The sequence below is a fragment of the Salvia miltiorrhiza genome, chromosome 1, assembly GCF_028751815.1.
Source record: "Salvia miltiorrhiza cultivar Shanhuang (shh) chromosome 1, IMPLAD_Smil_shh, whole genome shotgun sequence".
Lineage (NCBI taxonomy): Eukaryota > Viridiplantae > Streptophyta > Magnoliopsida > Lamiales > Lamiaceae > Salvia > Salvia miltiorrhiza.
Window position 1 is genome coordinate 3,372,090 of NC_080387.1, and position 23,214 is coordinate 3,395,303.

At 37.4% G+C, this 23,214-nt stretch overlaps 2 protein-coding genes and 2 long non-coding RNA genes across 4 annotated transcripts; 3 read left to right on the forward strand and 1 right to left on the reverse strand.

Annotated features, from left to right (window-relative positions):
- Positions 1–634: 634 nt before the first annotated feature.
- On the forward strand, positions 635–1,570 carry LOC131007298 (uncharacterized). Its single transcript, XR_009096018.1, has 2 exons — positions 635–715; positions 1,304–1,570. It is a non-coding gene; the product is annotated as an uncharacterized LOC131007298 (long non-coding RNA).
- Positions 1,571–10,035: 8,465 nt separating this feature from the next.
- On the forward strand, positions 10,036–10,971 carry LOC131007299 (uncharacterized). The gene is made up of 2 exons (XR_009096019.1): positions 10,036–10,116; positions 10,705–10,971. It is a non-coding gene; the product is annotated as an uncharacterized LOC131007299 (long non-coding RNA).
- A 71-nt stretch (positions 10,972–11,042) lies between these two features.
- On the reverse strand, positions 11,043–12,338 carry LOC130987201 (uncharacterized). Its single transcript, XM_057911081.1, has one exon. It carries the CDS (start codon positions 12,336–12,338, stop codon positions 11,043–11,045), a length of 1,296 nt encoding a protein of 431 aa, XP_057767064.1.
- Positions 12,339–20,705: 8,367 nt separating this feature from the next.
- Positions 20,706–22,067, forward strand: LOC131007300 (ethylene-responsive transcription factor ERF071-like). The gene is made up of 2 exons (XM_057934441.1): positions 20,706–21,151; positions 21,252–22,067. The coding sequence occupies exons 1-2, from the start codon at positions 20,998–21,000 to the stop codon at positions 21,875–21,877; spliced, it is 780 nt and encodes a 259-aa protein (XP_057790424.1). The 5' UTR covers positions 20,706–20,997; the 3' UTR covers positions 21,878–22,067.
- Positions 22,068–23,214: the final 1,147 nt, after the last annotated feature.

Genomic DNA, 23,214 nt, shown 5'->3' on the forward strand with positions numbered 1-23,214 from the left:
ACTTAGGGCTTGGTTGGGGAGTGGGCTTGGGTGTTGGGCTAGTGTTGGGCTAATGTTGGGCTTTAGGTTTGGGCTTGAGGGTGAGTTTGACTTGGGCCATGTCTATTTATTTAGTTGGGCTTTTATTTTATTTAAGGATTTTGGGGTGCAGTTTTAATTCAAAAGAGTTGGGCCCGATTTATTTATAATAAACTTGGGCTGCCCTTGTATTTTGGGCTACGAAATTTTATAAAAATGGGAGGGTGTCTTTGATTTAATTTTTAAATGGGCTACCCAATATTTATTAATTAGTCTTATAATAAAGTTTGATTAATTATTTTAAAGATAATTAGCATAATAATATTATTATTATGAAGTGCATATTTTAAGTAATTACTTATATGCTAAGCATGTCATGAAATTGCATTATATTTTGCAATAAAAGTATTTATTATTTAATTGGTTTTATTTATAATTCCAATTATTAAAGAAAGATGAGTAAGAATATTGTTGGTGTTCTTAACTCAAGAGAAATATTTTCAAGTATTTATTCATTAAATTTTGAAACCCGGCGTGACGAATTATAGAATGTTAAGTATTTTCCCTAAGATATTAAGTTAGCTTCACGAGACCTATTAAGAATAGAATTTCTTGTAGGCTTTGTGGACCAAGGGGATTAGCACTGCTTTCCCAAGACAGGTTATGTGATTATGATCTTCAGGCTTTGCCTATCCAGGTGGGCATTATTTTATTATTACGTATATAGAGATCCCCTGCGTGACGTAGGCCTCATATGCGAATATATATGCATGATATGTTTTGACTATTTATTCAGTTCTTATAAAATGCTTATATGTTCAATGCCCTTTATGAAAATGAAAATGTTATGAAAATGAAATGTTTATGAAATGATTGACTGCCAAAATGTTTATGTTTTTATATGTATCCTATCTGTGTTGGTTCGCCAACTTTAAAGGAAATCCAATTGGGATCCTACGCTAGACAAAGGTCGCTAGCTAGGGTTAACGTGTACACTCATGGAGACCGCGAGTCGCTTGCGACCGGTCTTGGCGTCCGTGGTAAGGAGGCCTCCTTCCCGGCGCGTGACAGAAAGGAACAGATATGGATCATATGAAGGAAAATGATCGGCCGATCGACTTTATGAAAATGAAAGAAATATTTTAGTAAGCGCAGGTCTTTCAAGAAAACCCATGTGTGTTACTGTTATGGCAGTTCAATTTATATATGTATGCATGAATGTATTTTCGGCTATGCCCACTGAGTATTTTTATACTCAGCCCTGCATGTATTTCTAAATGTGCAGGTTGAGCAGTTGATGGAATGGAATGATGTTGAGCGGGTGTTCCTTTGACATTTCAAGAAATGTAACCTTGAGTATACATCTTCATATGTATATCTCACACGTTTTCCGCTGCAAAACACTTTGATTAGGATAACTTTATGTTATGAAATTGCGACACGTGTTATTGGGTAACCCACCTTAATCAGTTCTCATTTATGTATATGTTTTATAAGTATCCAAATAATCATATATGATCCTAGCATTTTATCTATGAGTGACATTTCTATATTCTTTAATGTTAAGTAATTGTCCATTTCCATTTCTTATTGTTCACCCCAAGTCATAACCCCTGTTAACCGTCATTGGGATAGTGGGCTGTGACAGAGTGGTATCAGAGCGGTTCGTTCGCTCTGGCCCTAGAAACCTTATTCTAAAGAGTCGAGTCTAGTTTGATTCTTTAGACTTACACGGGTTCATATGGCACCGTTCAACACTCCATTGCATCGTGCTCAATCAAGGAAAGAAGGTAACTGCAGTTTCAACGTTTTAAAGATGTTAATGTTCTAAAATGCTTCATGAATATGTTTATGTGAAGAGTAGGTTATGATGAAATGTTGAATGTTTTGCCTTTCATGGCATATTTTCGCAATCTATGATGTTATGATCAGACGAATGATAGAAAAATTGACATATGTTTTCCCGGAGAACATAGATTGTTATAAGTTGCATGATCACAATTTTAAAAGAACATAGACTACTAGATTAGTAGGATATCTCTACAATCTAGATTCTTAAGGTGATGATGTAGAAGAATGAAAGAGAACTTAGAGCATTTCAGCTCCCTCAAGAAAACAATGATTCTTTTGAACTACAAAGATGAATGGAAAGATATGTACGAGGTAAAGGAAAAACACAGAATGACGATACGCGACGAATTCAAGGTAAACGTTGCATCAAAGGTTGAACCATAGTCTCTACGTTCAAATGTTCAAGTACGACGGAATATCAAATCGACTTTTGCTACAGGATAGATTTTATGAATAGAGTATTTTGCCTGTGTACGTATGTCTGTGTGTATATGTCTTAAGAGAGGTTTGGGGTTTTAGATCAATAGGATAGGGAACCTTAAGATAAGTTTAATTGTCATAATGAACTTATGTTTTGTTATGTATAGTATGTTCATGGCTCTTCAAGTTCGGGACGATGTTTCCCGTGTGACTGGGAGGTGATGATGTTGGACCTGGCCAGTCCACATGATCCAAATCTCAGTAGACGTCTTTGGGGTTGAAAACCCATGTGTTTCAACTTTCGATTGAAAATCCAGATGGGCTCTTACTCGAGGTCATTTTGTTCGACCTTGTAGTTAATCATTTCATACCCTCTGGTCAATCTTTTGATTCTCTTGAACAATTTCTACAACACCTTGTCTTGATGTTGTGTTGAGTTTGAGCCTTGCAACTCGTGAGTTGTCATAATAGATCCCCTTGTTTGATAAGACCAAGAAGTGTTAGTCTACCGATGTAGTATACTACCCAAATTATGGCTTCGTATAATTGTGTCTCATTGTAATTAGTTGAGATTATTAGTCTTTGTCCTATAAATGATATCGACCACTCATTATGATAGAAATTCAGAGTTCAAGCTAAGACCGTAATATAGTGTTCGAGTACGAGGACTTAAGTTAATTGGTCTATGATAGTTTTAAGATAAATTCATAGGAAAGTGTTATTCATGTGATAGGTAACAAGAAATGGGTTGATGACTATTTTAGTCTTTGGAAAAAAGAATACCCCGTAGATGAGCCCTAGGAATGAGGTAGGAGCAAAATGAACCGCCGAAAAAGGACGAGGGAACTTATTCTCAAGTAAATCTCGTGTATATAAATTGGAATTAGGAATCCAATTGATATGAGGAGAGACCCGAATCTATTCTAGATCGGAAAGTTAAAGTACTAAGGAATAAGTCGATACCCTTAGTAATAGTTCTTTGGAAGCACTATGATCAAGAAAAGGCGATGTGGGAACTCGATTCTAGCATGAATGAGAAGTACCCAGAATTATTTTCTGTGGTACAAATTTCGTGACGAAATTTCTTTTAAAGTGGATAGTATGTCATACCCCGACTTTTAATCCCTGATTAAGGGCTTAATTATTAATAATTAGGATTCGGCATCCATTTATAATAAAAAACTGGTTTGATTTATCTGATGTGATTTAATCATTATATATGTGTTTTAATGTGCTTAGTTAAAGGAAAATTTTTATAAATGTGGTGCATAAGTTTTAATTGGTGAGTTAAGTGTATTTATATGAGCCACATGAATTTTAAATTATGCATGAAGTCATGAATTTTATCTAAATTTGATAGTACATGTAACACCCCGTACCTTTCCCTATGTTGTGAGATAGTGTCTTAACACTATTGAGAATACTGAGATGTCAGAGAGATTGACTGTCCTATTAAGAAAATAGGAATAATGAGTTGGAAATAGAGTCGAGAAAGAAAGAGTGAAAAACCTTGATAAAAAAAAAAAAAAAATCGGTCGGAGAGACGTCTAGTTTGTCTGTGTTTGCCGACTGCTTTGACGTGATATTATGTGAAATTACGTGACTGATTGATTATGTGAGTTTTGTTACGTATGTCATTGTGAGCAAGTTATTATGATTTTTATTTGAGGATATTAGCACTTGAAATTTTAATTAAGTTTCTAAAGCAAGTGCAGTTTATTTTTACCGAGAAATCAAAGAATGCCGGTTAATGAAAATATTTCCAAGCATATATTTTGTTTTAAAATTATTTTTCCTATGAGAGGAATATTATAATTTAGTGAGTGCACTAATATTAGTGCTATAATTATTTTATGTGGTCACATGAATAATTATGTATTGGTATTTTATTAATTAGTACATTTCCATAGTATTTGTGATTTATTTTTTATCACCCTTCTCACACTATTACTTTAATTTCCCTACCATGTGACTAAATACCACAATTTGCCAAGTGTAGAGATTATTGAGAGAGTGTAGAGATTAGAGAGATAGTGTAGAGATTAGAGAGAGAGAGATCAAGGCATTAATTGCCAATATTTCCTTAAGATTACAAAATCATCTTTAAAGATCACAAGATCATTTACAATCTTGCAAAATCCTCTCTCACTACTCACTCATCATTTTCGACCAACACCTCTCTCCCTCTTTCTCTCACTTTCCTCCATTTTCATCCATTGTAGAGACCTTCGGAGCTTTCAAAAACAAAAATTATACCAAACACCTCAATTTCACTCTTAAATCTTACATAAAAACATCCTAGCTACTTGAATTCAAGAGGATCATTGAAGAAAGGTTTCCAAGCTAGAGTGAGAAAGTGTGAGTTTTGGTGAGAAATTTGGGTAAGTGGTCATGTATTCCATAAATCTTGCTTGAATGATGTTGTATGAAGAAAGAAAATCACCTCTCCCTTGTTCTTAAAATTTTCAAAAAAAAAATGGGTCTTTACCCTTCAAAAATTTTCTTTTTCTTTCCTTGATTTGGGAAAAAAAAAATGAGATCTATGTGGTGTTTGTTGATGATTGATGTGTGTTGTGAAAGTATGTGCTTTGAGATGTGAAAGTCGATTGAGTTTAGTTTACAAAAAAAAAAATTGGGAAATTGTGAGTCGATGATTTATATGATGATTGATGATTATTGAGTTAATATATATGAATATCTTGATGATTAGCCATGAGATATAGATTTTTCTATTAGGTTAGTTTACCTAAAATTGGGATGTTGAGATCCTATGAATCAATTGATGTATTGATGATGGATTTGAGTTTATGAGATGATCTAGATGATTAATGATGGTTGAGATTGAAGTTTGAGGTTGAGAAATGAAAAATGAAAAGTGTTAGTTTGAGGAAGAAGATGACATACATATGTATCTATATGTGATCTTGTTTTATGATATTGATTTGTGCTAATTGGTAACCTAGGATGTTAGAACTATGATTTGATCAATAGGTTATACATGATTAGTGATATTTTCAAAAGAGTTTAGTTTAATAAAAATTAGGACTTTTTGCCTATGTGTTATTTAAGTTATTTTGGCTTAAGATATATGTATTTGAGCATGATATTAGTGTATAATTATGTTTGAGTAAGTCTTTTGTTGGCTAAGAAATTTTTTTGACTTAGTTTAGTTTGTATGAGTTTTTGAGTTTTCATATTTTGAGAAGTCGATGATTGATAAAATGAGGTCTAATTGCTTTATGACCATTATGTGAAAGTTTGTCATGTTTTATTAAGAGTTTTATGATGATACATGAAGTTTCATTAGAGTTTAGTACATGATAAAAGGGAATCTATATGTGTATAATGAGTTATATGATGAATGAGATCATGTTTGAATAATTGAGTAATTTTGTGCATAAAAATGAAAAGAGAATTTTAATGATGCGTTTATTGAAACGTTTTACTAGAGATTTGAGGTTATGATGTAAGAAGAGAGTCAAGATTTGAGTATGATGAGCATTATAATGTGCTTGAATGTTTGTGAGTGTTATATGTGTTTAAAATGAGCTTTGATGAGTTTCCTTTAAGGAATGTTGGGTTGAGTATTTTAAGAGTTTGAGATGAGATTTTGGTGAATTTCGTAGGCTTACTGACCTACTGTGATCGATGGTTTTTCAATGTTAAAAAGCTTTGAAAATTTTATACCAAGTCTCTACATGAGTATTGAGAACACCGGTAAAATTTCAAATGATTTGGACTTCGTTTACTATTTTTATAAAATACAAAACCGAAACTGTACATTACTACCGAGAGTTTCAGAGAGCAGGGGAAAGAGTCATTCATTTCAGTAGCTTCCTGTGTGATCTAGCTTTCCAAAATTTTATGGTATTAACCTTATTGTGTTAGCTAGATATCCACAAAATTTGAGCTCAGTTTGACAACATTTACTATTTTTCAAAAAAATCCAAGTTTTCGATTGCTCAAAACTGCCGAATATGATAGACTGTAGTAAAACAGTCATATCTCCTACAATACTTGGAGTTTTTGACTCTATTTTTTTTTTATGAAAATAGACTCGAAGACCTTTCTTTTGGTATGAGTCTCGAGTCCAGGAGGTGTCGGAGTAAGAACAGGTTAGATTTGAAAGTTGAGTCAGTGTAAAAACAGTGCATGTTTTGATAATGTTTGATTGTGTTTTCTTATGTGCCTTATGTGATTGTGCTGTCTATGTGTTGAATGAGATTAGACGAGCCTTATATGAGAGATAAATCGAGACTTAGTATCATGATTTTCTTGAAACCTATCCTTGAACTTAAGGATTTGAGATGAGTGGAGAGTTTATATAGAGTTGAGTAAAGAGACAGAATATGAGATAGAGCATGAGTTAAGGCTTTATGAGTATGGATTTTTAAAAGGATTAAAATGTTTTAAATCAATTCCTTTTTAATGGAGTTTAAAATGCTTATTTAAGTCATTTATAAATGAATAATGAGAAATGCGTAAAGGAGTTCGTAAATGAATCGCGGCATGAGATTTTCAATTTCCCTAGTAAACTAGGGAGATATTATGAAGGAACAAGCAATGAACGAGATTCTCACCACCGAGTCACTACAACAATTGGAGAAGGAAAAAGTTCACGCACAAACAAGATATGTACACCACCTCAAGATGGAAGTAAAGAAAAAGGAAATGGAAGGAAAGCACTAGAACTAAACTTAAGGTATAACCCAACCCCAAGGCTAGTAGGCTCAAGCTAAGAGAGTGAATGCTTTGACTAAAGTGCCAGAAGCTACAGCAAGAATAAAGTTGGAACGCCACCACAATGGAAACTTAGAAACCCCATTAAATAATCATTTGGAAATGAGAAAATGAGTTTACATGGCAGAAGGAGTGCCATTAATATTTAAGTGAAAGTTACCAAGATGATGAGAAAAGTTTGATGTTAGAATTTCCTAGTCAAATCTGAGAAGGTGACTTAGGACGAAGGAAACAATTAAGGTAGTTCACCACTTTACTAAGATGAAGTGGGTGAAAGAATGTTGTTAGGTCCTGAACTGGTCCAACAGATGATTGAGAAAGTCGACCACATCAAGCAAAGAATCAAAGAAACTCAAGATAGACAAAAGTCTTACGCCGATAAACGTCGATCGGAATCAGAATTTAATGTTGGGGATCGAGTTTTCCTCAAAGTCTCCCTCAAAGGGAGTTATACGTTTCGGAAAGAGGGGCAAGTTACGACCCCGTTATATAGGACCTTTTGAGATCCTAGATAAGTTAGGCCTTTGTAGCCTATAAGTTGGCTCTGCCACCAAGCATTGTGGATGTATACAATACGTATAACACCTCGCAATTAAGAAAGCATGTGATTAAGCAAGATAAAGTAGTCCTAGCCAGGACCTAAGTTGTGATGAGAAATCAGTCCAGATACTTGATCGCAAGATTCAAGTTTTACGAGGCAATAATATTGTTCTCGTCATGTAGTGGAACCATCACAGGATGGAAAATGCCAAAAAAAAAAAAAAAAGATGAATGAAACGAATGACTAGTATCACAAGCTAGAATACCAGATATGCAATTCCGAGGACGGAATTTTTTTTAAGGAGGGAGGGATGTAATACCCCGTTTCCCCGAGCTAAATTTAGAATTTATTTTGAACTTAGAAGTCAGGATGATTCACGCCGGATATAAAGAAAATAAATTTATTTTTAATTCCAACAAAAATAATTTACAAAAACATTTGTAAATTTAGTTATTAAATTTATGTGCGTCGCATATTTATTTAATTTAGCATTCAAAGCATTTTTGCGAGCATTTAGTCAGCAAACCCTGAAGAATTATTACAGTTTTCATAGTATAACCCGGAAGACTTTATTTTATTATATTTAATTTCTCCACCAAATTTCCCACATCTACCTACTCTTCCACCTCCTCCATGACAGCCATGCCACCTTCCTTTACACCTCCTTTCCACCTCCATGACAGCCCTTTACACTTAACATCCACTTTCAAATTCCACTTAACATCACTGCAGCCAAGTCATTCCTCCTCCTACGCCATATCCCCTTCTCCTACAAATCCGACGGCAAATTCATTCTCCCAATCTCCAAAATCTTTCAACATTCATTATATATTTATTTTCCACTCCAGAGAAGCTCAAAAGAAATCCAGACAACAACGACTCAACTCCATCCAAAATTCCTTAAGGTTTCATTTATAAATTTCCTTGATTATTTCAGTTTGCTCACAATCACAGCATCTAAATTTCAGTTCAGCAAACCATTTTCATACTTAAAAGAAAATCATTTTAAGCAGGCAACTCATTCATTGATAAACATGCGTAGCATATATTTGTGTTTTCTAACAAGCAAGAAACTGAGTAAAGAAATGAACTTTACATATGTATATACTTTTCTTTACATACATGAATGAACATGATTAAATGAAAATAGAATAAAATGAGTTTTGAAGCCTTAGATTTATCTTAAATTTTGGAGTGGGTTGTGTGCGATTGGAGTCGGGGGTCGTCAGTTGATGCTGGGGTCGAGAGATCGGCGAGAGTGGAAGAGGGAGGCCAGGGCGCGGCAGCCTTGCTGTTGCTGTCGTCCGGCCACGGACGAGGGGGAGTTCAGGTGACTGGTCGGAGCTGGCTTGGGTGGAGGTTAGGGCTCCGGCGGGTGGCTCCGGCTGCTGCTCGTCGGCGGGAGTCAAAGAGAGAATTCTGAGGGAGATATGAGGGCGGCGATGGTGGCAGCATGAAGTTGCTGCCGTCGGCCAAAGTTCAGCGGAGGGAGGCAGAGCTCGGCGGCCTTGGCTGCTGTCGCTCGGCCACTGTCAGAGAGAGAGAGCTGGTGGCGGCAGCTCGTCGCTGCTGCGTCTCCGGCGAGTCTCCACGGCGGCGGGTCAGTTTGGCGTGAAGTGAGGATGAGGGAGAAGGGGGTCTGGCGGAACCGAAGTAAAGGAGAGAGGAAGATGATGTGGTGAGTCGACGGGCGGCGGCCAGTCGCCGGAGGAGGAGCCGCGGCGGCGGAAATTCGAGGGAGCCGAGAGAGGGAGAGGAGAGTGTTGCTGCGCATCTGCTATGTGTGTGTGAGTGTTGTGCGATTTATGGGGGAGAAGAAGAGGGGAGGAAGACTTAGGGCTTGGTTGGGGAGTGGGCTTGGGTGTTGGGCTAGTGTTGGGCTAATGTTGGGCTTTAGGTTTGGGCTTGAGGGTGAGTTTGACTTGGGCCATGTCTATTTATTTAGTTGGGCTTTTATTTTATTTAAGGATTTTGGGGTGCAGTTTTAATTCAAAAGAGTTGGGCCCGATTTATTTATAATAAACTTGGGCTGCCCTTGTATTTTGGGCTACGAAATTTTATAAAAATGGGAGGGTGTCTTTGATTTAATTTTTAAATGGGCTACCCAATATTTATTAATTAGTCTTATAATAAAGTTTGATTAATTATTTTAAAGATAATTAGCATAATAATATTATTATTATGAAGTGCATATTTTAAGTAATTACTTATATGCTAAGCATGTCATGAAATTGCATTATATTTTGCAATAAAAGTATTTATTATTTAATTGGTTTTATTTATAATTCCAATTATTAAAGAAAGATGAGTAAGAATATTGTTGGTGTTCTTAACTCAAGAGAAATGTTTTCAAGTATTTATTCATTAAATTTTGAAACCCGGCGTGACAAATTATAGAATGTTAAGTATTTTCCCTAAGATATTAAGTTAGCTTCACGAGACCTATTAAGAATAGAATTTCTTGTAGGCTTTGTGGACCAAGGGGATTAACACTGCTTTCCCAAGACAGGTTATGTGATTATGATCTTCAGGCTTTGCCTATCCAGGTGGGCATTATTTTATTATTACGTATATAGAGATCCCCTGCGTGACGTAGGCCTCATATGCGAATATATATGCATGATATGTTTTGACTATTTATTCAGTTCTTATAAAATGCTTATATGTTCAATGCCCTTTATGAAAATGAAAATGTTATGAAAATGAAATGTTTATGAAATGATTGACTGCCAAAATGTTTATGTTTTTATATGTATCCTATCTGTGTTGGTTCGCCAACTTTAAAGGAAATCCAATTGGGATCCTACGCTAGACAAAGGTCGCTAGCTAGGGTTAACGTGTACACTCATGGAGACCGCGAGTCGCTTGCGACCGGTCTTGGCGTCCGTGGTAAGGAGGCCTCCTTCCCGGCGCGTGACAGAAAGGAACAGATATGGATCATATGAAGGAAAATGATCGGCCGATCGACTTTATGAAAATGAAAGAAATATTTTAGTAAGCGCAGGTCTTTCAAGAAAACCCCTGTGTGTTACTGTTATGGCAGTTCAATTTATATATGTATGCATGAATGTATTTTCGGCTATGCCCACTGAGTATTTTTATACTCAGCCCTGCATGTATTTCTAAATGTGCAGGTTGAGCAGTTGATGGAATGGAATGATGTTGAGCGGGTGTTCCTTTGACATTTCAAGAAATGTAACCTTGAGTATACATCTTCATATGTATATCTCACACGTTTTCCGCTGCAAAACACTTTGATTAGGATAACTTTATGTTATGAAATTGCGACACGTGTTATTGGGTAACCCACCTTAATCAGTTCTCATTTATGTATATGTTTTATAAGTATCCAAATAATCATATATGATCCTAGCATTTTATCTATGAGTGACATTTCCATATTCTTTAATGTTAAGTAAATGTCCATTTCCATTTCTTATTGTTCACCCCAAGTCATAACCCCTGTTAACCGTCATTGGGATAGTGGGCTGTGACACTTGGTTAGAGCAGTAGTGTTTTTGCTTGGAAGCCAGTTGTAAACTGCAATCTTGTGTAGTACAGAATATTTCCAAGACAAAGAGGATGCAGCAAACTTCGAGGTCCACGCCTTAAGTTTCCCTCCAGTCAACTCTCTAGTCATCTCATCATCATCAACCTCAACATCATTAGTGTTAGTATTTGCAGTGTAGCATGCTTTGTTAATGGCAGATGGGGAGAAATCAAAGACCTTACCCCTAACAAACACTTTCCCAAACTTAACAGATTCTGGGTCAAAAGCCTCTGTCATCAGATTAACATAGAATTCTCTAACAATCTCAGCATCATAGGGAAAAACATTGACAACCGTACCCCACATAGTCCTATCTTGCAAAAGGATATCAAGCTTATACTTTGAAAAGAAATCCTCATCCGCACGTCTATCATTATGAAACTTCCTAGCAGCCAACACTTTGAGAGCATTCTTTGCTTCACGAGTGTAAAAACGAGTGGAGTACGACTTACTAACCTCAACCTCTGATTCAGAGGAGCTTCCAGAGCAGCTGATGCGAGGGGAGGTAGTGTGAGAGGCAGAAGATACCTTTCCGCTCTTTGAGGTGGGAGAATGTTCAACCTTTGGCTTGAGAACAGGAGGCTGTGATGTTGGACCAACATCACTGTCTTCTCGGCTAGGAAGATTGAGAGTAGAAGGGATCACCCGTGTGGATTTTGACCTTGAGGAGCGCCTGAGAGAGGCCATTCTAGCTTTACGTTTCCGGCTTTTCTTGTCAGGGACAAAGGTGTCAACATCAATAACATCTGTGCTTTCTTCTGGATCAACATCCTGATCAACATCAGGAATCTTTTCAGGGTCATCAACATCCATGGATGTGGGTATATCACTAGCAGCACAATCTTCTTCAGCAACAACAGAAGCTTTATCAACATCTGATCCCGGTTGTGAGGCAAGATCAAGCAGGGCCTCTTTGGCAATTTCCCCAATTCTCTCCAAAGAGGTATCTTGAAAAGCATGCGCTGATTCCTCTTTTGAAGACGAAATTGACTCTTCGCTTGGAGTGGGAAGATGAGTTTGATGTTGAGTAACACCAAAAGCTGGATGTCCTGTGGATTTTTCCGAGGTCGCATGAACAGTGAGGTTTGGTAGAGAAGTTTTTCCCTTCGTGAGATCTTCGTCAACTTTCACAGAGGAACCAGGCGCCATTTTTGAATGGACACTCTCAAGAGGAGGAACAGTGGAGATCGGCTCAGGATTGATGGAAGTTTCTACCATTTGTAAAGAGACAGGATCAACATCAGCCCCAACAGACGATTCAGTGGTGCTCCTCTTCGGAGAGCCTCTTGGAGAAGGAGCTTGAGGAAAAGTTTCTCCTGGGACTTCCACCGGAGTTTGAGAAGACGGGGTTTGTCGGTTGATTCGGCCATCTGAGGGAGAGCGGAGAGATGTTTGGCTGCACTTTTCGGTGATCCGAAGTGTTGGATCAGACTCTTGATGAGAGAAGAAAGATCAGGATTTTTGTCCATGACTTTTGAGCTTCAAAGGGAGACACTGCACAAATCTCGATAGAAGGGTTTGTGAAGTGAAAGGAAATAAAGAAAAATCAGAACAACCCCCTTAAATACAAACGAAAAGATCCCAGCCAACATCAACCACTAAGCCACGAGATAAAATCAAATCCCATAAAAATCTTCCTCACAAAACAAATCAAAATTCGAAAATCATATCACAAGAGACAAGGAGAGGCGGATCAAGCATCAGAAGAACAAACCCTAGAAACACAATAAACAGATAAGATCACAAAGGAAAAAGATAAAGAGAGAGAACCAGAAAAGAGAAGATATATGCCTATTGAAACAAAACAGTAAAGCCAATATTACTTCAAATGTTAGTCCAACATTAGAAGTCAATGTTATCCAACATCCGGAACAACAGACTATGATTCTTTCAGCAGAGGAAGAAACTTTTAACCAAAACACTTTGAGATCTTAAAGCTCAACATCCATTTTCCCTGAGTGCATCGTCGCAACGAACGCCGTGCCCCGAGTACTTAGATGAGAGAGAGGATGATCTCATTTATTTTCAGATGTTTAATGACCATTAAGCCTCACGCTTGTGCTACCGGTCTTATAACATCAATTTTTTTTTAAATCAACATCTGCTAAAAGAACACAGCATAGACCGGTTAGACCGAACAACATCAGAACAACCAACATGGACATTTCACTATCAGTAACATAGGCTCCAACATGCATATGCCTAAACAAAATAAAAAACAAACACAAGAAACAAAAACAGATGTTAGGAACCAACAAAAACAACCTAAGTCCTAACACCTCACATGCAAGAACACTTAAATGCAGCACAAACCGAGAGACTTCCTAAGATGGGAGAATCTCTCAAAATCTAAAGCCTTGGTAAAAATATCAGCAAGTTGTTTTTCAGTAGAAATGTATTCCAACACAATGAGTTTTCTCAACAAGATCTCTTATAAAATGATGACGAATATCAATGTGCTTTGTGCGAGAGTGTTGAATAGGATTCTTAGAAATCTCTATAGCACTAGTGTTGTCACACATAACAGTCAAGATGTTACTTTCCATACCATAGTCGTCCAACATCTGTCTGAGCCAAAGAAGCTGAGCACAACAACTGCCAGCAGCAATGTATTCGGCTTCAGCAGTAGAGAGAGATACACAATTTTGTTTCTTGCTTGACCAGGACACAACATTGTTTCCCAAAAGATAACATCCTCCACTTGTACTTTTTCTGTCATCAGCATCACCTGCCCAATCAGCATCACTAAATCCGACAATGTTAGAGTTAGTATCTTTGGAATACCACATTCCAAGTTCAGATGTTCCAGCAACATAGCGTATGATGCGTTTAACAGCCTTCAAATGTGACTCCTTTGGCTGAGCTTGGTACCTAGCACACACTCCTACACTGTACAGAATATCAGGTCTACTTGCAGTTAGATAAAGCAAACTGCCAATCATCCCTCTGTATAATGTTGGATCAACATCACGTCCAACATCGTCCTTGCATAATCTGTCAGTGGAACCCATGGGAGTTCTCATGTGTTTAGCAGACTCGAGGCCAAATCTTTGAACAAGACTTTTTGAGTACTTGCTTTGAAAGAATAAAATGCCTTCAGGAGTTTGTGTTACCTGTAAACCTAGGAAAAAATTCAATTGCCCCACCATACTCATTTCGAATGTGGTAGACATGGCCTGAACAAAATCCTTCACAAGCTTATCATTAGTAGCACCAAACACAATGTCATCAACGTAGATCTGTGCAATGATAGTGTTACCAGCATGCCTTTTGATGAACAAAATTTTATCAACTTGACCACGAGAAAAACCATAATCAAGGAGAAACACAGTCAACCTTTCATACCATGCACGTGGTGCTTGTTTTAAGCCATACAAAGCCTTTTTAAGTTTAAACACATGATCAGGCTTACTAGTGTTTTCAAACCCTTTAGGCTGTTCAACATAGGCTTCCTCAGATAAGACACCATTTAGAAAGGCACTCTTAACATCCATTTGTAACAAGGAGATCCCAAACTGACAAGCAATGGCAAACAACAGCCTAATTGACTCAATTCTAGGAACAGGAGCAAAAGTTTCATCAAAATCGATCCCTTCCACTTGAGTGTACCCCTGTGCTACCAATCTAGCTTTGTTTCTAACAATGTTACCAGACTCATCAGTTTTATTCTTGAAGATCCACTTAGTACCAATAACGTTCTTGTTATGTGGTCTAGGGATAAGATCCCACACATCATTTCTAATAAACTGATTAAGTTCTTCATGCATAGCATTGACCTACACAACATCTTTAAGAGCATCAGCAACATTCTTAGGTTCAACAAGCGACAGATAACATTCAAACTCTGCAAGCTCACACACAGAAGTCATACATGCAATTCTTACCAGCTCTTTGTATTTGACTTCCTTCTTCTGTCGAGTGACAACTTTCTCACCCACATCTCCGATGATTTGAGAACTTGGATGATCTCTTCTCACATGACTTGGGGGATCTCGTCTGATGGAATCATAAAGAAATTGAGCTTCCAACTCTTCTTCAGAGTCCGACACGTTGTTACCAGCTTCTCCTTCTGATGTTGACCCGGACGAAGTAACATCAGATGTTGGTACAGATGTTCTACCATCATTGCCACTTCTGTGGTGGTCAGAAGCATGACTTATGTTGGGCTCCTCGAGTAGCTCAGTAACATCTTCATCCTCTGTTCTATCAATGAGACTAAGAGAATCATCAAACACAACATTAACAGTCTCTTGAATAGTCTTTGTTCTCAGGTTATATACACGAAAAACATGACTATTCACAGAATATCCAAGGAAGAGACCTTTGTCACTTTTGGAATCAAACTTGTTGAGGTAATCACGGTCATTCAAGATGTAACAGACACATCCAAAAACATGAAAGTACTTGAGATTGGGCTTCTTACCTTTAAGGATCTCATACGGAGTTAACATAGTACCTAGTCTCATGTACACCCTATTGATGATGTGACATGCAGTACTCACAGCCTCAGCCCATAGTCGTTTGGAAAGACCTTTTGCTTGCAACATAGCTCTCACCATTTCCTGAATGGTTCTATTCTTTCTTTCGGCAACACCATTTTGCTGAGGAGTTTTGGGTGCAGAGAACTCATGGAAAATTCCATTGTTAGTGCAGAAATCATCAAAGAGAGAGTTCTCAAATTCTTTGCCATGGTCAGTCCTAATTCTCCCAACATACTGGCCATATTGAACTCTAAACCTTTTATACAGTTTCTTGAAATGAGCAAATGTTTCAAATTTTGTTTTCAAGAATTCAACCCAAGTGTATCTTGAAAAATCATCAGCACACACAAGTACATACCATTTACCTCCTAAGCTTTCGACTTCAATGGGTCCCATTAGGTCCATATGCAGGAGTTCGAAACATTTTGAGGTACAGCATGTTGACAACATTGGATGAGTTGTCTTGTGTTGCTTCCCCTTCTGGCAAGGTTGACACACAACATCTTTCTTGAAATTCAGATGAGGAATGCCTCGAACTGCATCATGTGTGATCAACTTTTGAAGATTCTTGAAGTTGACATGTCCCAGTCGTTGATGCCAAAGCTCAACATCATCAAGTTTGATTGCATTGCAGAACGTTTCTTCTTGGGACTTGTAGCAATTGTCAGACGACCTTTTTCCCATCATCACACACTGATTTGTGTCATCAAAAACTTCACAAAGATGTTTGTCGAACTTTACAGTCATACCTGCATCACACAACTGACTGATGCTAAACAGGTTAGCCTTAAGCCCTTCAACAAGATACACATCTTTTAATTTAGGAAAATCAGTAACATTGAGAACTCCTTTCCCCAGAATTGTTCCTTTCGCACCTCCTCCAAAAGTAACTTTTCCTCCAGATGTTGGAACAAAATCAGAGAGTAAAACCTTTGTTCCTGTCATATGTCTAGAACACCCACTGTCAAAGTACCAATTCTCAGAAATATTAGCATTCAAGGAGGTGTAGACAACAGTATTACAGGTTTCATTTTGTTCTCTCTTATCCAACAATCTGCTAAAGTCAAACCTGCCAATGTTACTAACATTCTTCTGATAACAGTCAAACATCTGTGTCGCAGATTTTACAGCACAATCACTTATGTATTTGACACAATGAGGTTTGATATGTCCAGGAGCAGAACAATAATGACAAACATAGGATTTTTTCTTTTTGCTTTTCTTATGAGAATCCTTAATGTTGTCAACATTCACATTGACATTTCTTTCTTTAACAAAAACAGTAGTATTATGATGTTGCTTTCTTTGCTCCTCAGCACAAAAACCAATACCAAAATTAATATGCTGACCTTGAGACAAAACTTCATTTAAACATGAGGTGCCTTTGTTAAACCGTTTAAACACCCTTTCAGAATCACAAACTTTACCTCGGAGTAAATCAAGTTCAACATCACGTTGAGAGAGCATCATTTCAAGCCTTGTAATTTGCCCTTTGAGATTTTGGTTTTCATCAACCAACATACATATGTCATTTCTCATCTCCCGACATTGAGAATCAACAATCTCATAGAGATCTTTAAAATTCTCCATCTCTTTCAGTGGAACACTCTCCTGTTCTTCCAAGGCTGCAACACAATAAAAATTCGGTATACTAGAGTTGAAATCATCAAGAATAGTCATTTCATACCAGTTCGTTGTGTTAGTGGGGATCTTCATCCCATCAATCTCCTGAACATCAGTATCCATGTCAAAAACATCATTGTTAAAAATCACATCAAACTGATCATTTTCAGAAGAGATGTTCACATCAGTGTTGGCAACATCAACATCAACATTCATATTGTCAGACACATCAATCAGATCAACATCACAGTCAGATCTGGAAATAATGTCATCAACACTCAGAGTTTCAGATTCAGAAAAGCTATCTGAATAAATTATTTCATCATCAAGATCTTCAAGAGCTCCAATCATGTCTTCTTCCTGCAAATCCTCTTCATCAACTGTAGCCACAAGGAGAACTTTTTCTTCCTCAGAATCTGAGTCATCACTAAGAGTTGCAGTAAGACCAGAATGCCTTTTTCTTGCAACTGTGGGACACTCATTTGCATAGTGACCCATCCCTTGACAGCCCCTGCATTGAATGTGATCAAAACTTCTTACCTCGGATGTTGTTCCAACATTCTTCTTAACATTGGTGATGTTGGATGAAGATCCAGCAGACATCCCAGAAGGATTCCTAAAACCACTTTTGGATTTTCCTTTCTTAAAAGATTTCAGCATGTTGTTAAAATTTTTAACCAACATAGCAAGATTAACATCATCTTCCTCCTCGGGATCAACATCTGTACACTCAGACAAGTTAGTAATTTCAGAGTTTTCAGGAATCTTTTCAACTCGAAAAGCCACACTTTTGGACACATTATCAGCTTTCTGCTGTTCAAGATTCATCTCAAAAGTTAACAACTTATTGACCAGATCACCAACACGCATAGTAGCAACATCAGCAGTTTCTTCAATTGAAGAAATTTTCATGTTATACCTTTCAGGCAGAGATCTCAGTATCTTACTGACCAATCTTTCGTTGCTAATAGGTTCTCCAAGTCCAACAGCTTCATTTGAGATTTCACAAAGCTTTTCATAGTATGCAGAGAGAGTCTCATCATCGCGCATTCTCAAAATCTCAAATTTGGTGGTCAACATTCGCATTTTTGTTGCTCTAACACTGGTTGAACCTTCACATTGTTCCTACAAAATGAGCCAAGCATCTCGAGCTTCCGTGCAATTAGAAATCATGCGAAATGCAGGAACATCAACAGAGATAAAGATAGCATTCAAGGCTCTGGAGTTATGGTTAGAAATGAGTCTTTCATCAGCAGACCATTTACTCTCGGGTGTGAGAGAAGTAACTCCATTTTCATCAGTGGTACGCGGTGGAGTCCACCATCCAACACAGCCACCCAGGCACGTTCATCAATGGATTTGATATAGATTTTCATCCTAGTTTTCCACAAGTTGTAGTTCTTCCCACCACTATCAAGAGTAGGAGGTCGAGCCGACACACTTGACAAATCCATTGGTGGTAATTTTGCACACAGGAATCGATTCTTAGTACGTCAAGAACCTGCTCTGATACCAATTGAAACAGTTTAGTGCCCCAAATTACCAATAAAGTAAAACTGTGTAAAGAAAAGAGTAATGTTGGATGCAATGTTATCAACAGAATGTTAATAACATTATAACCAACATGCAGCGGAAAGTAATAACACACAGGAATACTTTTTTCACGGATTATAAATAACCCGTGAGTGCCTCAAGGCTAAATTCACTATGTTGAATCAACAATACAGAGTACAGATTTGGATCTTCTTGGAGATCTATCTTTACAGAATGGCTGCCTAAGATAAATCAACCTATCTACTTTCAGTACTACAATGTTGATACAACATAGAACCCAAAACAGCCGAATAACAAAAGTTAATCGGACAAAGCAAACAACCTGCTACGCTCCAATGGCCTTGCACTTCAACTCTTGCCCTCGACGTCCCGTCGATACAAAGATAGACTTTACAGATTGGCTGCCTAAGTCTACTTCGTCAAAGCAATCCTTGAAGAACCGGTGACACGTTTGCAGCAGGAAAATGACGAATTGGCTGTGAGTGAATGTTAAGTCGCAGATAATGCACTTCCAAGACGTAAGGATGAATGAGGCTTCTTGCTGCTTTTATAGACCTTCATGTCGTGGTTAGTTTCCTCCACTTCCCACTTCTAGAAGCTTCCTATAACCGCCGCAATCCACCTCCGAAAACTGCCAGTCGACCAGTCTGGAATGTTGGTTGAGTGATCATGGGTCCTGAAAAATAGGAACTAACAACCCACTACTTTGGACCATGATAAACCACCTTTCCACTTATTAAAAACGTGGTCAACAAGCATAAAACCTTTATTCGACAACCAAAGAATAATAAAACGTGAAAGGAAGGTAAAGATTAAATATATACAATTACCAATGGAGAGTCAAAGTATGGAGTCAAGGCAGACTCCGAAATGTTGGTTGCAACCCAGAAATGTTGACACCATGAATGTTATCAACATTCCACCCAACATTGAAAACACGAATGTTATCAACATTCAATCCAACATTGTCGGAGTCAACATTGACTCTAACAAAAAATAAATAAAATAAAAGTATCGCTCAAAAACTAATTTGAAAAATAAAATAAAAAATGGCAACGATCGATTTTAGAGTTCAATTTCAAATTTTTTTAGCCGTGGGACTCGAATAAAAAATAAAAAATTACAACAATCTATTTATGGAGCTGTGCATCATGCTAGGATGCTCGGGGCTCATTCGTGTGGGGCTTAAATATGCCCTATCGAGCCTCATTGTGGATGCTTTTTAGTAGGGGGTGTGCATTCGGTCCAGACCGGACCGATCTGATGGAATCAAAAATCGAATAAATTATTTTTCTCGGACAGACTCGTACTGACGAAATTATAAAAACCAACCGAAATCAATCCTCGATTTCGGTTATATTTTGGGTCAAATCGTGAAAGAGAGAAAGAGCTCTAATCTGCTCAGGCCTGACTTGAACACGACGTTTCTGAGGATTATCACACTCCCAAATTCATCGAGTATTTTTGTGAATTTGTGCCCTAATTTCAGATACAAGCACTCCTTGGTACAAATCTCCCAAAATTTCGGACACGTGACACAATCCTTATCTAATTGTCTCAATTTCGACTTCACGATTTCAAGTTGCGACAACGACAGTCTAAGAATCTTCCTCGCGTCACCAGACTATGAGAGCCGAGATAGAGAGATAGAGATAACAGCTAAACGGTAGATTGTGAGAGTCGAGAAAGAGAACAGTCGGACGGCAGAGATGATATAATAGAGAAGACTGGAGTCTAAATAGCGGCACACCTGTGTTACTAATTTTCCCTCTTAATTTCTTAGGGTTTTAGTAAACAAATATAAATTATAAATTAAATTAATAAAATGTATATATTTATTAAATATATTCAGATCGGTTCGATTTTCTAGACACCCGAAACTAAAATCTAACCGATAATATACTAGTTTGGAATTTAACCGACCCGAACCAACATTCAATGCAGAATTGCCCCGAACCGACCGATTCGGTCCAATTCGGCGGTTTTAGTCCGGTTCTGCACACCCCCATCTTTTAGCTAAACTGTAGTAGCTTCATTTATATATAAAGCTAAAGCTTCGTCTCTTTCTCTCGTAACTTCAAAGCGTAAGCTATCACAAAGATTTGTAACCCTCATTTCCAATCCAAAAATTATCTCTGTTTTTCCGGTTGCATCAATCTTCTTCTTAATTTTCTCTTCATATAATATAAAGTACAGATTTGGAAGACATTTCACCAAAAATGTGTGGCGGTGCAATCCTCGCCGGACTTATTCCCAGCCGCCACGTCTCATCCACCGACATCCTTCCCACCGCCGCAGACTTCTGGCCGGCCGCTTTCAGCTATTCTGACCAGAACGACGCTCCTCCTCTCAAACGATCAAGATCCTCTGCAGGTAATCGGATACTGTCAATTTAACCCAATTTCAATCGGTTCATCTTCTAATTTTCAGAGATTTGTTGTTTAAATTCATCCAATTACCGGAATCCACACAGGCGATGAGCATGTGTCGAAGAACAATGGTCCGAAGAGTAAGAAGCAGAGGAAAAATCTGTACAGGGGGATACGGCAGCGGCCGTGGGGGAAATGGGCGGCAGAGATTCGCGATCCACGGAAAGGCGTCCGTGTTTGGCTGGGCACGTACAACACTGCTGAAGAAGCCGCCCACGCTTACGACAGAGAGGCGCGCAAAATCAGAGGGAAAAAAGCCAAAGTCAATTTCCCAAACGAGGATGATGATTACAGCTGCAATTACAATCCTAGCCCTAATTTCGAGTATTACAGTGAATTCAACCAGGCTGGATTGGGAATTTGCGATTATGTAGAAACATTCTACGCCGTGAATGATGCCGCTGATGCGAAGCCTGAGGCTAACGAGAGCGGCGGTAAAGATGCGGTGATTGGACCTGCGGCGGAGGCGGCGAAGGAGGAGAAGCACGCGGCGGCGGAGAATGATGAAGTGCAGAAGCTGTCGGAGGAGCTGATGGCGTATGAGAACTACATGAAGTTCTATCAGATTCCGTATTACGACGGGCAGTCGCAGTCGCCGCCGCCGCCTAGTAATCCGCCGCCAGATACGGTGGAGCTGTGGAGCTTCGATGAAGTTTCCGGTGAACACTAGCGTGGAGTGTTGGTAGTTTGTGTTGATTGTTTTTGCTTCGTTTCTTCCTGTTATTAATCATGGATTAATTTAGCGTTCCGTGTCGTAATTGTAAGTTTAGGATCGTGATGAAAATATTTGTCATATTTCTAATATTTGTCGAATGTGTAGTAAAATTGCATTTTAAATGCAAATTATGTTGCTTTTCTAATTTCTGTGCAATTCAATTATTCCAGGTTCCCCCTTTCATTTGAATTAGATTTCCACATGAGATACCTCCAAAATCACACGATATATTAAATATTTTTGAAGGGTTATGGGAGTTGATAATTTAACTTGTTGATGAAATCTCTTAATTAATCATTTATGGATAATTTGTTTAGAAATTTATACATAAATTTTAAAAGAAACGTCGAATACACCAATTCCTTTGTGATGCGTTTACTTTAATGGATAAATTTAACATTGTACGACGAGAGATAACAAAAATTTATGCATTTAAATATTTTTTTCTCTTTTCCAACATTTGAGATAAAATAGAAATTTATCATTTATCCTTCCTTATTTTCACTCTATTTTTGGAGGAATAATATCATCTATTTTTGAAGTGAAAATGAGAAAGAAAAAATTGTAAACTTTTTTTTTTGTGTCAAATATTAAAAAATAAATGAAATATTCAAAGTCATAATTTTTTTTTAATGATAAATTTATCCATCAGGCGTTCTAATGATAAATTTATCCATAATTTGTAGTGAAAAAGAAGAATGTGTAAGGGTCAAATTTTATTTTGTAAGAAATGAGGAAAAGAGAAAAATAATTTAAAGAGTTAAATTTAATTTATCACTTATTTTTTTATGATAAATTTTTAATCAAAGTAAACGCGCCTTTAAAGTAAACCAGTTTTATCTTTTCACTTATTATTGCGCAGTATATGTGATATTATAGACGGTTTGGACTAATGTTTATCCAACTAAACTAGACAATATTGTTGGTTTGAAAAGTAAATAAAAGATGGTACAGTTAAAAAGATCTGCGGCACGACCGTAAAAACACAAGTAAGACTTGGAATTGACCTTCTCCTTTTTTTTTCTTTTTTTTTGTAATCTTTTCGTTTTCTAGATGTGGATGAGGCAAAATAAACACTGTTTTGACTTCTGCCACAATCCGATGAAGATTTTCAGATATTATTTATGAGTATATTGATTAATATTATGTGCTAATATATCAAAGTACCCATTTTCTTATAACAAAAATAAATTTTATCCACTCAAATTAAAACTTAAAATTTTACCCACTTTTTTGTTGAATGGACTAAATTGCCCCTAAGATAAAAGTTAAAAAAATACCCACATTTCACT

Excerpts from the sequence above, each read along its gene's own strand:
- LOC130987201 (XM_057911081.1), bottom strand. The coding sequence starts at position 12,338 with ATGGTAGAAACTTCCATCAATCCTGAGCCGATCTCCACTGTTCCTCCT.
- LOC131007300 (XM_057934441.1), top strand. The coding sequence starts at position 20,998 with ATGTGTGGCGGTGCAATCCTCGCCGGACTTATTCCCAGCCGCCACGTC. Across the intron at positions 21,152-21,251 it reads ACGATCAAGATCCTCTGCAG|GCGATGAGCATGTGTCGAAG; the intron begins GTAATCGGATAC and ends GAATCCACACAG.